The following is a 14,747-nucleotide window of genomic DNA, read 5'->3' as shown; positions in this document are numbered from 1 at the left end:
ACATAGTCGAACCTCGTGATTTTGAACAAATTTAAAATGAACTGCTATTACGAACTATATTTGCAATCCCAGTCCTATTGTATTTGCACATAACGCTATCTATTGTTTTACGAATAAGAGCAACTATGGTTAAGCCAGCTTAATTTTAGAGATCTCTTTGGATTTGTTTTAAGGAAGTTTGACAGTATAATTTTGAACTCTTGTTAGTCACTATATTTCTCCCCAAAAAAGATAATTGACTGTTAGTGATATGTCGCATAACTCACAAAAGACTGCGTTTCATATTTGGTGGATATCGGTCGAACTATTGTCAAATGATTTGTGTTCAAATAGTTTTTTCATGCTTGTGATTTCCCTAACTGCAGTGCAGGGGACTTGGAGAATGTATACAGAGTTAGATTTTGTTTTGTTTTTCACTTAATTATTTTTTTCTTCAAACTTTTAATATCTTAACTCCGCATCTTATTTTGACTGTTTTCACAATGGGAAGTAGCATCAAGAACAAGCAGTTGCAAAAAGAGGGGGTCTTGTAGGTTAAACAGGGGCATACTGTATAAATATTTATATACAGTTAATTCCCATTACAATGAACTTCAAGGGACGACAAATTTTCTTTGTTGTAACAGAAATTTGGTTGCAATAAAATTCAACCAATTTAATCGCAATTTAACAGTAAATGTAGTTTCTTGAAACAGATATTCGTTGGAACGGGATTTCATTGTATATGTCTTAAGAAAAAGAAAATAGTACTCAAGGAAATAAATTAACAAACTAATGAGCAATGAAGACAGTTCAGTTGGAATATAATGTTTTACATACAAACATTCCTTCATAACTGTTTGTGATTAATAACCAGTTGGTATACCATACTAGTGTTTCATCAAGATCTAAAAAGGGCATTGCACTTCCTGATAGAAGTGCACTCCTTTCATTAAGAGAGCACTCACTTTCTCTAAAAACTTTTGTGGTAAAAAAAATAAGTTTTGTAGTAAAATCTTCCCAAATCCATTCTAGTGAACAAGGGAGTAGCATTTCAAAGCCATGCTGGAGTAAATTTTTACCTTTCGAGTATGAAAATTTGCTTTTGTGATCAAGGGCAGATACATTTTGAAGGGGAAAGTAAGACACATTGAGCAATGCAAAAAAAAGAGGGCAGGGTGCAGCACCATCCTAAAAATGTCTGGGGATACACTACATACCTAAAACAAATGAACTTCAATTTTCTGTCATTTATAAATATAAAAATCTCTGAGAGAAACTATCTTTTCTATCCAACAATGCGAAAATGTAAACATAATAAGGAATAATTATTCTTAATGAATGTCATTATAAGAGATTACCTTTTCCAAACAAATTCTATCACCAACTTCAGCAGGAAAATATGATCCTATTGAAATTATGTCTTCCGCAGTAATTTTGAATTTTCTTTCACCAAATTTTATCACAGCATACAGTCGACTGTGACTTTTTTCTTTGATTTGCTTATTCACCTTGGATAAAATAGCTGAAAAGAAACTTTATTTAGAAAGCATATTAAAACATATTAACAAGCATTATTTACCAAGCATATTAAAATTCTAACAACTCTTAGATTAACTACAATAATTAAAAAGTGCATTAAATAAGATCCTTCATCTACTTTTCCTTCTTTTGACGATGTTTCAGATTTGTCGATCATCAGCTTTCGTATAGGTATCAAGCTATATTCCCGATGACGAAAATGTGGCACCAGCTTATCAATTCAGAAACAAACCTTAAAATGGGTAGAGATGTAAGAAAAGATGTAAGCCATATTAACGAGTTTAGTTACGATTTGGTGATATGAAAACTTTTCTTTAAACAAGTTTTAAAAAAAGAGGATTTTTACACTATGAAAAAGTAAATAAATAGGTAAAATAAACGACACTTGTTACATTTATGAGTTTTTTTTTTTTTTTTGAAGTTTTGCCTTATATGATGAGTTGTGTGACTGTATCAGGCCATAAAAGAAGCAACACTGTAATAAAGTAATCGAAATGTATCATCTGCAACATTAATTGTATTATTTTATAGTTTATTTCAATTGAGATTGCAGTAAATATCTCAAGTAAAATAGTTTAATTCCTAATTTATCATTTGCATATTGAAGTTTCCTGATGCTTATTTTTATTATAAAGAAATGACATTAGGTAATTTTGATAGTTAATTTTTAGAATCAGTTAATTTTTCTTAAAAAAAATATACTCTTAACATATTTTATTTAGGTGATCCTTTAATTAGATTTCATTATTTGAAATGTTTTAGTCAAGTCTGGCCCCTGAAAGCCAGATTTGATGAAGTAGCGAATGGTGGAGAAAAGTATTTTGAATTTATTTCAGTTCTGCCTTTGAAACAATCTTATGTATGATTTTTAAAGATTATAGTAAAAGTAAACTACTTAAAAATAATACATATATCACAAATAAAAGATTAAAAATAGGCAGACTATCTACAAGGGTCACTGTTTCTTTTGTCAATGAAGTCATTTCTTTGCTAGGCACTGACTAAGAGTTGATTTGACTTGATACTACACTAACTATTTTAATCTTTTATTTGCTCATTCAATGAACAATAAATAAATAAATAAATAAAATAAATAATAAATAAAATAAAATTGAAAAAAAAAATAAATAAAAAGAAAGGGCAAATATTTAGTTACTTGTGGTGCCCGCACGGCTTTGCCCATAGTAGAAAATTAAAAGGTCAGTCGGTTCGCCTGTATATTTACAAATAATGGAGGATGAATTTCTCGCCAATTGACTATGTTCATTTGCTCGCCCATTTTACAGTTCCATGTTATGATAATTTAGTAATTTAATCTTCCACGTTGTGATAATTTGCTCGGTAAAATGTTCTTAAAATTAGAATAGAAAAAAAACAAAATCGAATTTTCGAAAAATCGCTTTGAGTTGCACATCTTTATGCTACAAACTAACTTTGTTCCAAATTCCAAGAAAGTCGGCCAAACTATGCGTGTGGCCGGTGCTATGCGCGTCACAGAGATCCAGACAGAAATCCAGACAGAGAGACTTTCAGTTTTATTTTTAGTAGAAATTTTATTATAAAATAGTAATAAACTAGCTCCTTGAAATATGTATCATTGTAGTCTATTGTATTTTCCTCTCTTTCCGGAAAACATAAAGAGAAAAAAATGCATAAGATTTCAGAATACAGAATTTCAGAATATAAAATATGTTGCATTCCTCACAGAAAGTCCTTTTCTCTCCTCCCCCCTTTTTTTTATTAATCTGTAAAAAAAAGAGAGAGAACAGATTTTTCTTTTCATTAGGAAACTATGAAGTTTAATGTGCAATATGTTGCTAGTTTAGCTGCAAAATTCAGATGAATAGCAAACAAACATTCTTGCTAATACCTTTCTCCAAACATTCATATTTTTATTTCTATCCACCAGGAACATGTGTAATGTTTAATGAATAATTTTTAGAGAGTAACAGGGTTTGCATAAGGGTGCAGGATTGAGCAGTTCTGGCGACTTTTTCCAAAATACCACACAATAAAAAATCCCTTTGCACTCTGTTGCTGCCATTCAACATTAGCAGGTGCAGGCTTAAGTTAAAAAGATTGCAAAATTCCCAACATCAGATTTTTCTACATTCTATATTTATTTTAAGAAGGTAGGCGATATAAATTCAATGCTCATGATAATTTTCAGCTGCCGTCTAATTATTATCAATAAATAATATCTTCATTCTTTTGGTTTACTGAATGCTCAAACAACTTTGGAGCTTTGAGTTTATCATCTTCTGCTCCTAGTTGCATTAAACAAAAGGTATTGTTCAACTCATTTTACACTGAAGCTGCACCAAATTGCTTTTGTTGGCAAAATAGCCACCTACAAACTTGTTTAAAATGAGCTGATGTGTGCATCACATGACTTCCTTTTATACCAATTTAATATTATCTCCCTATTATTGGCAATTTTAAAGTGATTCAATTGGAAACTCTCTAAATATCACCAACAATGGCCAATTTGAAATCATATAAAAAAAAAATCGCCAAATTTGATGCCTAAGTTGGCAAAACAACTTGGTGACCAAAAGCTTGGCGATGTATCACCAAGTGTTTGCCAAACTATAACACTACTTGAGATTGCATCGATATTAACAACGATTTCCCCCCAAAAAGGTGTAAAAGATCCCCTTAAGAACATCCGAATGCAACCAAAAGGAGAGGTTCACAACTGGACCCCACTAGAAGTCTACGTACCAAATTTCAACTTTCTAGGACATACTGTTTTTGAGTTATGCGAGATACATACACACATACATACATATGTACATACAGAGGTCACAAGCAAACTCCTCGTAATTAATTCGAGGATCGTCCAAATGGATATTTCGGGTGTCTATACGTTCTTAGCCATATATCCACATTAGAGATGAGTTCGGGCTCATTTTTGACGGGCCCGCCCGAGCCCGAAAATTTGTAAGCGAGCCTGCTCAAGCCCGAGTGATATTGTCTCACAAGGAGAGGTTACGGTCTCGGAAATTCAGATCGGGATGAGATTTGGCAGATTAGTAGTATCCCTTAAGGGTACTCTCAGGGTAAAGTAATAAAGCGCACTAGCCATAAAATTCCGAGAAAACAGCCTTTAAAGATTTACGCGCAACTTATTAACTAGTAGAGATTGTCCGTAAACAAGCGCCCGGCAGTCATGTGGGCAGCGCGCTGGGCTTCCATGCTGTCGATCCGGGTTCAAATCCACTGCGAGTGTTTTTTTTTTTTTTTTTTTTGTTCATTTATAAAGTAACTGTTACAGCTTTGTACAATTTGAATTGAAGATAATGCGAAATTTTTAAACACGTAAAGCACTTGAATAGAGAAAATGGAGATAAATTCAATCGATACAAGTTAAAATGTTACGAAAGGAAGTAAATTATTTTCCAAAAGTGTTGGCAACCTTAATTTGCATTAGGTTTTTTTTCATTCGTTCATTTCTTCTTGCAACGAGATCGCGTCAGCAGAATATGCAAATTGCCGGTAGCATTTAAGCTCCCGGCACTTTGCTTCATTCTCTTCCCTTTTCAATTTGCAACCCAAGTCAGACTTGGTTGTTTCTTTCGGCAGCTCAGTTGAGTCTGTCCGTTTTTGCCGATAGTTTCGGCTTACTGCTCTTGATATGAATATCATAGCTCATTATGTTTAACGTTCCATACTTTGACTTAGAAAGTTAGATTCAGAAGTCATTTACAGTATTATGAGCTACTTAATGTAAAGAACGTATTCTCAATAGTTCCTTTAACATGTCATTGTATATATCATAGCCATAATAAATAAGTTACTTTTTAAATTTGGCTCTTCATGATGTTGCACAAGATAAATATGTTTTTTCAAGAAGTATCATACGTCCTGGTTGAGCTTCCACTTAAAGTTAATAAGCTGAGCACTTTTAAAAGCTCACAGTTTAACAAATCGGTTATGGGCCGTTTGCCCAACCTGACGAGATGGTATGCGTAAAATCTTAAATTTTTTTTTCAACATCGAACGTGATACAGAAGTCTATCAGACGGCGGGCCAGATAATTTTTTTTGCTCAACATGGAAATCTCGAAATTAAATAGGAAAATTATTCCACATGGCTAAACGATATGAAAGCCTTGTTAATGAGCAAAAATTGCTGGAGATTAGTTACCGAAGTTGAAAAAGAGCCAGGTAAAGATTCACCGCAAACTTCAGACTTTTGTAAACGCAGAGACAAAGCATATAGTTTAATCTATTTGCACATATCTGATGAATACAAGAATTTGATAAATCAGATTGATGATCCTTCTCAAGCATGGAAGAAATTAGAACTGCATTTCCGACCAGACTCTCGTGCACGAATTATCGATTTGACAGACCAGTTTTTCAATTGTCACATTGAGTTAGGTGAAGAGGTTGATATTTATGCAAGTCGACTAAAAACTCTTATCAAACAGTTAGAGGATTTGGGAAAACCTATCCCGTCATATTATCAGTCTTTCCAGTTGATTCGTTACTTGCCTGCTGAATTTGGGCAGATTGTACAGTCAATTTATAGATGGAAAGAAGACGAATTTACGTTTGATAAAATTTTGACTGAATTACTTGCTGAAGAATCTCGTTTGAAATTAGTGCAAAAGGACTCTGAGTCATCGGCTATAACTTTTCAAACTTCCATTAAAGCGGGACAGAAAAACAAAATAAAATGTAGTTTTTGCGGGAAATGCGGCCATACGAAAGCGAAATGCTTCAAAAGAAAGAAGCAAGAATCGAATTTTGTTTGCAGTGTCAACTCCACAGAAGAAGTATCCAATGACTGGTACGTGGACTGTGCGTCGACCCATCATTGTTGCAATGACCTAAGACTCTTTGTACATTATATTCCAAATAATGCATCCAGCCTTACAACAGCAATTAAAGGGCCAAGCTGTCCGGTTGAAGGAACTGGTAGAATTGTGCTACTTTTGGACTCTAAAGGTAATAAAGACAAATTAGTTTTAAATAATGTTCTTTATTCTCCAAACTTACGGAGAAATCTTTTGTCTGGTTCACAATTAGATAAAAATGGTTATTCATTTGAATGTAAAAATGGAGTTTTAAATGTAAAATCTAAAGATCAAAGTAGAATTATAATATCTGCAAAATGTAAAAACGGGCTTTATTCTTTCTTGCCCAAATACCCTAGAAGCGTAAATGCAAAAACTAAAAATAATAAAATCTATAAATGTAAAAATGTAAAGGAACTCAACAGTTTTAAAGAACGCGAAACTGATGATTTATCGGCGAAGCCGAAAAATCAGATTCTTTTTTCTGAAAATGATGTAAAAGTAAAGTCTAAGTCCGGAAATTCTAATTCTAGTCAGAACTCCAACTCCGGCGATTTAAAATCTAAATCCAATAGTGTTTTTTCTAGTAGAAAATTGGACAACAATTTAAATGTATGGCACAAACGTTTTTGTCACATTAATTTTAAATATATTGTTAATACTAGTAAAAATAATGCTGTAAATGGTTTAGGTGATTTTAAGAAAACTGAATTAAATTGTGAATCCTGTAAAATAGCTAAATCTAGACGTGTCTCTTTCAAGCCGTTGAATAAGATCAGATCAGAAAAACCCCTACAACTAGTACATATGGATCTTTGTGGAAAACTTCCACATGTCGCAATTGGGGGATTTAAATATTTTCTGTCTATAACTGATGATTATTCTCGTAAAGTCACTGTTTTTCCGCTAAAGGAAAAGAGTCAGGCACTAGAATGTTTTAAAAAGTATCAAAAAAGGGCTGAAAGGTTTTTGAATACGAAAATTGTAAATGTCCGAACTGATAATGGACTAGAATTCTGCAGTGCCGAATTTGAGACCTATTTAGATGAACAGGGTATAAGACCAGAACGTACAAATACGTATACTCCAATGCAAAACGGGGTAAGCGAGAGATTCAATTACACAGCTCTAGACGCTGTAAAGGCAATTTTACATTCCAGTAAATTAGGAAATCAGTTCTGGGCTGAGGCATTACTATGTTTCACGTATGTGTGGAATCGTGTTTGCCATGAAGGTCAAACTTTAACACCTTTTGAACTTTATTCTGGGCGAAAACCTTCGGTCAGGCATTTGAAAATTTTCGGTAATCCTGTTTTTCTTGGAACCCCCAAAAATTTAAGAAGGAAACTAGATATGCGGGCCAAAAAGGGTATTTTCGTCGGGTATGCTTTAAAAACAAGGGGATATAGAATTTGGCTTCCTACAGAACGGAAAATTGTGGAATCGATTAATGTTAGATTTGAAGCAGAATCTAAGTGCAGTGGAGCCTTACTGAACCCAACTAAGTTTCTGGATTCGTCAGATTCCGACAATGATTCTGATCGGGAAAGTTTAAGTGAGGGGGAAAATGATGTTGTACCAGTGTCCGTACTGGAACACGATGAACAAAGTACAAGTCAAACCCTAATTCCTGATAAAATTGTTTGGATTCGGAAAGCTGTTCCCCGTCCTGACAAATCACGAACTGATATCTATTATTCAATTGAAGGTGCAAACGCAAGACTGCGGTCTTATAATGATGTTGAAGCGTTTTGCAGATCTCACAAAATAGAATATTTAAAAGAAAATTTTGATTTCAGTGGGAAAAATAAATTTTCAGGGAAAGTAAATTTTTCAGACATGAGTAATTCAGAAACATGACTAGACGTTCGTATACCAAAATCTTTCAATGATGCTTTAAAAACACCAGAGGCAGACCAATGGTACAATTCAATGTCAGATGAAATTCATACTATGCAAACCCGGAACGTTTGGAGTCTTGTGCCTAAACCGGCTGATTCCAAAGTAATTGGCAATCGTTGGGTTTTCACTGTGAAAAGAAACGATAAAAATGAAATTGTTCGTTTCAGAAGTCGCCTGGTAATTCAAGGTCATAGACAATTAAAAGGTATTCACTATGACCAGGTATTTAGTCCAGTCATTGAATTCTCATTGGTACGATTATTTTTTTCTATCTTTGTGTGTAAACTGAATTGGATTCATCATCAATTTGATATAAAATGTGCTTATTTATATGCTCCTCTAAAGGAAAACATATACATGTCACAACCCCAGGGATTTCAAGATCCTGAGAAAATTGGTTATGTTTGTAAATTAAATCGTGCAATTTATGGACTTCATCAATCGGGTCGTGAATGGTTTTTGGAAATACATAATGTTCTTATTGGTTTAAATTTTAAGAAATTATCATGGGCAAATTGTGTTTATGTTTTTGAATCAAGTGTAATTTTAATACTTTATGTTGATGATATAGTAGTATTTTGTAAAAATAACAAATGTCTGAATGATGTTATTATTAGTCTGAAATCTAAATTTGATATCAAAGTACTCGGAAAAACGCAAAAACTTTTAGGCGTTGAATTTGAGGAAATAGACAATGCATTATTTATTCATCAACAAAGCTATATCAACAAAGTATGCAAAACATATCAAAAATACAATTTTCCAATTGTTTCTTTGCCGATTGGTGTAGGAACTGTACTTTCCAAAGATCAATGTCCGAATTCTAAAGAAGAAATTGAAATGATGTCTAAATTGCCTTACCGTAACATTTTAGGTTGCATTTCCTTCATTGCAAGTAGAACGCGACCAGATTTAAGTTACGCTGTAAACATACTATCTCAATTTCAATCTAACCCAGGTTTGAATCACTGGAATATTCTACTGAAACTTCTTGGCTATTTAAATTACACAAAATCTCTGAAATTATGTTTGTCTAACGTTTCAAATTTAAAAGTTGAATGTTATAGTGATGCAAGTTTTGCAGCAAGTCGCGATGATAGAATTTCGATTGGCGGAATGATTTTTTTCATTGATCAATCTCCTATCATTTGGAAAACTTTTAAACAGAAATGTGTTAGTTTATCAACAATGGAATCAGAATATGTGTCACTAACTGAAGCTGCAAAGGAATTAGTTTGGATTGTTCGCATAATAAATGAACTTGTAAAGTTTGGATTTATTCAGATCAAACCACAGTTTAACTTACTTTGCGACAATCAAGCAGCAATTAATTTTTCAAATTCGCCAATAGAAAACAGTAGAACAAAACATATAGACATCAGACTTCATTTTTTAAGAAATTTAATATTAGAAAATTTGTTTGATTTAAATTATGTGAATACAAAACAAAATTTCGCGGATATTTTTACAAAACCTTTGAACAAAATTAAATTAAACTTTTTCATAAGAAATTTTTTAAAATGAAAAAAAAAAAAAATATCGAAGTCCAATTACATTTCCATGTGTACTTTGGCAAATTTTTTTGTAAAAATGCTCATATTATGTTATTGACTGTTGTCATTTGTTTTCATGTATCTGGAAATTCTGGAGCGTTTAAACGCAACAGCACGAGTAAGACTTTTGATGTTGTCATTCCCGATATAATATTGATGTCCTCTGGATCCTTCAAAGTTCGCTGGAGCCGATGCGGGTCAACAGCTCAACTCATCAACTTGTTTGATTTTTTGAAAAAAAAAAAAAAAAAGTGCTGTTCTAAGGACTTTAATTTTTGCAGTGCCAGAATTTCAAGTCAAGATGCTGAAATGAAATATTTCAATTGTTTGAAAAATTTAAATTGTTATTTTTATTGCATTTATGTTCTGATGCGATCTTGATTGCAAGAGGCGGGCCATTGTTACGAAAGGAAGTTGTCGTGAGGTCGATTGGCCGCGAACAGATGAAAAATACTTGAGCATAAAATAAAACTCTTTTATTTACAATTTAAAAACATAGACGTCGTACATCCTGCAACCAGCAGGAATGCAAGTAGGAGACAGAATCTAGCAAATAAGCGACTCGCTTATAAATAAATGTTTTTGCTGTTGCCACTCACTCGGTGGCTAAACTTTTCAGGATAAAGTAAAATTACATGCAAATTCGACTGAATATGCAAAAATAATAAGTCCTCTACAATACTCCCCTCTGAGTCTCGAACAGTTAGAGAGAGACGAATCTATCCGGAAAGCGAACTTGTCGTCCAGAACGCGTCGTCACTGGAACAGGATTCTGAGTTGAAATATCCGGGCACAAATCCTGGTTAAGTAAATATGCCGGCTTTAACCTGTCGATAGAAACAGTCTTATCCAAACCTTTCATGGATATTACAAAGTCCTTGACCATCCGTTTCACCACTGGGAAAGGTCCGTCATACTGCGGTTGTAGAGGTCGTCGCACCGCGTCATGTCGCAAAAAGACGTGGGTACACGAGTCCAAATCCTTGGGGATGAAAACGCTAGGAATACCATGTCGTGACGCTGGGGTCGGACGAAGTGATCCAATTATCCCTTGCAGATTCTGCAGAAAAGTCGGACTCAGAATCGGCAGCTTCGATTCCATGACGAAATCTCCAGGCAAACGAAGTGTCTCACCGTAGACGAGCTCGGCGACTGAAGACGCTAAATCTTCCCTGTAGACTGTTCTCAATCCGAGAAGCACTGAGGGTAGGGCATCTACCCATGCCGTACTTGAAACACAACTGATGGCTTGTTTTAAAGGACGGTGCAGTCTTTCAACCATGCCATTGCATTTCGGATTATAAGCTGACGTTCTACTTAGTTTAATTCCAAACAAATTTGCAAATGACTTAAAGAGCGAGGATTCAAATTGTCTGCCCTGGTCACTAGAAATGACTGAAGGAACACCGAAACGAGCAATCCAAGAAAAATATATAGCTTTAGCTACCGTTTCTGCGGATATATCTGCTATCGGAGTAACCTCCGGCCAACGCGTAAAGCGATCAACAATTGTCACGCAATAAGTATATCCCCGACAAATTGATAAGGGCCCTATCAAATCGACATGAATATGTTTAAATCTTCCGTCAGGAAGTGGGAAGTTGCCATATGGGGATTTTGTATGCCGGTGAACCTTAGTTCGCTGACATTCTAAACAAGCCTGACAATATAATTTTATGTCTGCTTTCATACCTAGCCAAACATATTTTGCTGCTATTAATTTTGTCGTAGCGCGTATACCAGGATGAGACAAATTATGATACGAATCAAATACCTTTTTACGAAAAGAGTCGGGAACAATAGGTCGAATGTTTGAAGTTGAAATATCACAAAGTAAAAATTTATCCGAATTCGGAACTGGAAATTTTTTAATTTGCAGCGATCGGCTTTCACTTGCGTCATTCAATTTTTTTAAAAGCTCCGAATCTTCCAACTGTGCGTTCGCTAGCGATTCCATATCAACAGTAGAGGGGATGGAAATTTCTTCGATGCGTGAAAGCGTATCTGCTACGATATTTTCTTTTCCTTCGATGAAACGAATGTCTGTAGAAAATTGTGAAATGAAATCAAGTTGGCGTAAACGCCGGGGGGAAGCTTTTGCATCGCTTTTCTGACTAAACGCGAAAGTGAGAGGTTTGTGATCTGTATAGATCACAAATGGGCGTGCTTCTAACATATATCTGAAATGTATTATTGCGCTATATACCGCTAATAGTTCTCGATCATAGGTTGAATACTTTTGTTGCGTTGAAGTTATTTTACGCGAAAAGAAACCTAATGGTTTGAGACCTTGGGGAGTTACCTCATGCAGAGCCGCACCCATTGCAAAATCGCTACAATCTGTTATTAATGCTAATTTTGCATCTATTGACGGGTAATGTAAAAGCGTAGCACTAGCCAACAACTCCTTACATTTGTTAAAAGCCGCAATCGCTTCTTCTGATAAACTAATTTCAGTTTTAGCTTTCTTATTTTTCCCTTTTAAATATTCATTTAAAGGAATTTGTATGCCTGCAATTTTTGGCAAGAAACTATGATAAAAATTCAACATTCCAAGAAAAGCTCGCAAACTCTTTACTGTTTTTGGCAATTTAAATTCTGAAATTGCTTTGACGCGATCCGGTAAAGGTTTGAAACCAGATTCATTTATTGAATGCCCAAGAAAATCTACCTGTGATACCCCAAATACGCATTTTGCAACATTAATTTTTATCCCGTAATCTTTGAAACGTTGAAAAAGAATTCTGAGGTGTTTTTCATGTTCTTTTTGATCTGCACTAGCCACCAAAACATCATCCAAATATACAAAGCAGAAATTAAGGCCACGCACCACTTCGTGCATAAATCGCATGAATGTCTGACTGGCCCCCGATAATCCGAAATTCATGTACGGAAATTCGAATAATCCGAACGGAGTTATAATAGCAGTCTTGCATACGTCTTCCGGATTTACCGGGATATGGTGGTACGCTTTTAACAAATCAAGTTTAGAAAATATTTTTGCGCCATGAAGTTGCTGTGCAAAATCTTTTAAATATGGAACAGGGTATCTATCCTGACGCGTTATTTTATTTAACAACCTGTAATCCCCAGTCGGACGCCAGTCCCCGGACTTTTTTGGAACCATATGTAGAGGGCTGGACCAATTGCTACGAGAAGGTCTGCAAATGCCACGCTCTAACATATACTCAAATTCCTTTTTCGCAATTTTAAGTTGAGCTGGATGTAAACGGCGTGCTCGCGCTTGCACCGGGGGACCAGTTGTTTGAATATAATGCAATGTATTATGCTTTATTTCACTTTGCAACCCTGCAGCGGGCTGAGTAATAATTTTAAATTCATACAACAATTTATGAAATTTAGAACTTCCAGAAATACTTTTTATTGCCGGGTATCGAAGAATTTAAAGTACGACCATTTGAGGTTAGCGATGTGAGTGGGTCAATAAGAGATTTTCGTTTAATGTCAACAATTAGGCCATAGTTTTCCAAAAAAATCAGCACCAATTATTAGTTTACTGACATCTGCAATTATAAAATGCCATGTGAATTTCCTTCGTAACCCAAAATCTACAGCTAGCAATTTTGTGCCGTAAGTCTTAATATTTGAATTATTTGCAGCGGAAAGAACAAGATTGCTTTCTTTATGACTTTTAAAATGAAATCGAGGCACGCAGCTGACATCACTACCCGTATCAATTACAAAACTTGAACCTGTATTTACATCATTTATGAAAAGTCGGCGATTTAAATATTTCTGTACGGTTGACGCCGCATCAACTGACAGCTTTACTCGTTTTTTTTCTGGTTATAACTACATGGGGGTCTACACTTTGTTGCATTATCCGAAAAAGTCTTATGGTACCAGCAACAATTTTGAGAATTATCCGAGTTACGATAAAAACTTTTACTTCTTGACCGAGATTTAGAAAACCTCCGAATTTTACTCCGGGATCGGCGAACAGATAATTTCTGAACCTGCTCAATTAAACCCTCAATTAGGTTTTCCAAACGAGAAATTCTAGAATTTTCAGCTTGCGAGGAGGGAGAATTCACCACAGATACTGATGGAAGAGTCACTATCTCAGAAATTTTATCAGCCATAAGAGCTAACTGCGATAAACTTTCAGCACTAATTGCGAGGATAGCCTGCATATTTGAAGGAAGGTGACTTAACCATAAATTTTTCAAAAAACTATCATCCAGTTTATGGTTACTTAATTCCCGCATATCATGCAAAAGCTGTGAAGGTTTTTTATCTCCTAGAGTTAAGTCTTGTAACAAGGTTTTAATTTTCTTATTTTCAGAATGCTCAAACTGTTCAATTAATTTTTCTTTTAACTTAGTATACGGATTTTCCGCTGGCGGCGAATAAACTATTTCCGAAACATAAGTTAAATACTCGGAATCAATGGAAGCAATTAAATGGCTATATTTCGTTTGCTCAGTCGTTATATTTGCTATCGAAAAATTTGCTTCTAGTTGAGCAAAATACAGTTTGACATTTAAAGGCGAAAAAATCGGCATTTTCATACCAATCCTATCAACGCTAGTCTCTACTTTGGATTCAGTCATTTTACTACTAGTAACCAAGACAAACAAAATGTAAAATCACTCACGTTGGTTGTCCGCATTCAGTCCTATAACAGGTCACCACTGTCGCGAAGGTCGATTGGCCGCGAACATATGAAAAATACTTGAGCATAAAATAAAACTCTTTTATTTACAATTTAAAAACATAGACGTCGTACATCCTGCAACCAGCAGGAATGCAAGTAGGAGACCGAATCTAGCAAATAAGCGACTCTCTTATAAATAAATGTTTTTGCTGTTGCCACTCACTCGGTGGCTAAACTTTTCAGGATAAAGTAAAATTACATGCAAATTCGACTGAATATGCAAAAATAATAAGTCCTCTACAGTTTCATTTTGATTTTTTTTTTAAATTCAATATTGCAACGTCTTGTT

At 34.7% G+C, this 14,747-nt stretch overlaps 1 protein-coding gene across 1 annotated transcript in view; it reads right to left on the bottom strand.

The window, feature by feature from the left end:
* The window catches only part of LOC129224958 (39S ribosomal protein L21, mitochondrial-like), a 79,075-nt gene that overhangs the window by 16,057 nt on the left and 48,271 nt on the right, over positions 1–14,747 (bottom strand). The window contains exon 2 of the mRNA XM_054859505.1: positions 1,341–1,504. Coding sequence (XP_054715480.1) covers positions 1,341–1,504 — 164 coding nt within the window. The remainder of the gene's footprint in view (positions 1–1,340; positions 1,505–14,747) is intronic.

The sequence above is a fragment of the Uloborus diversus genome, chromosome 6, assembly GCF_026930045.1.
Source record: "Uloborus diversus isolate 005 chromosome 6, Udiv.v.3.1, whole genome shotgun sequence".
Classification (NCBI taxonomy): domain Eukaryota; kingdom Metazoa; phylum Arthropoda; class Arachnida; order Araneae; family Uloboridae; genus Uloborus; species Uloborus diversus.
Note: the sequence above shows the minus strand (reverse complement) of the source record. Positions and strands in the feature narration are given on the sequence as shown.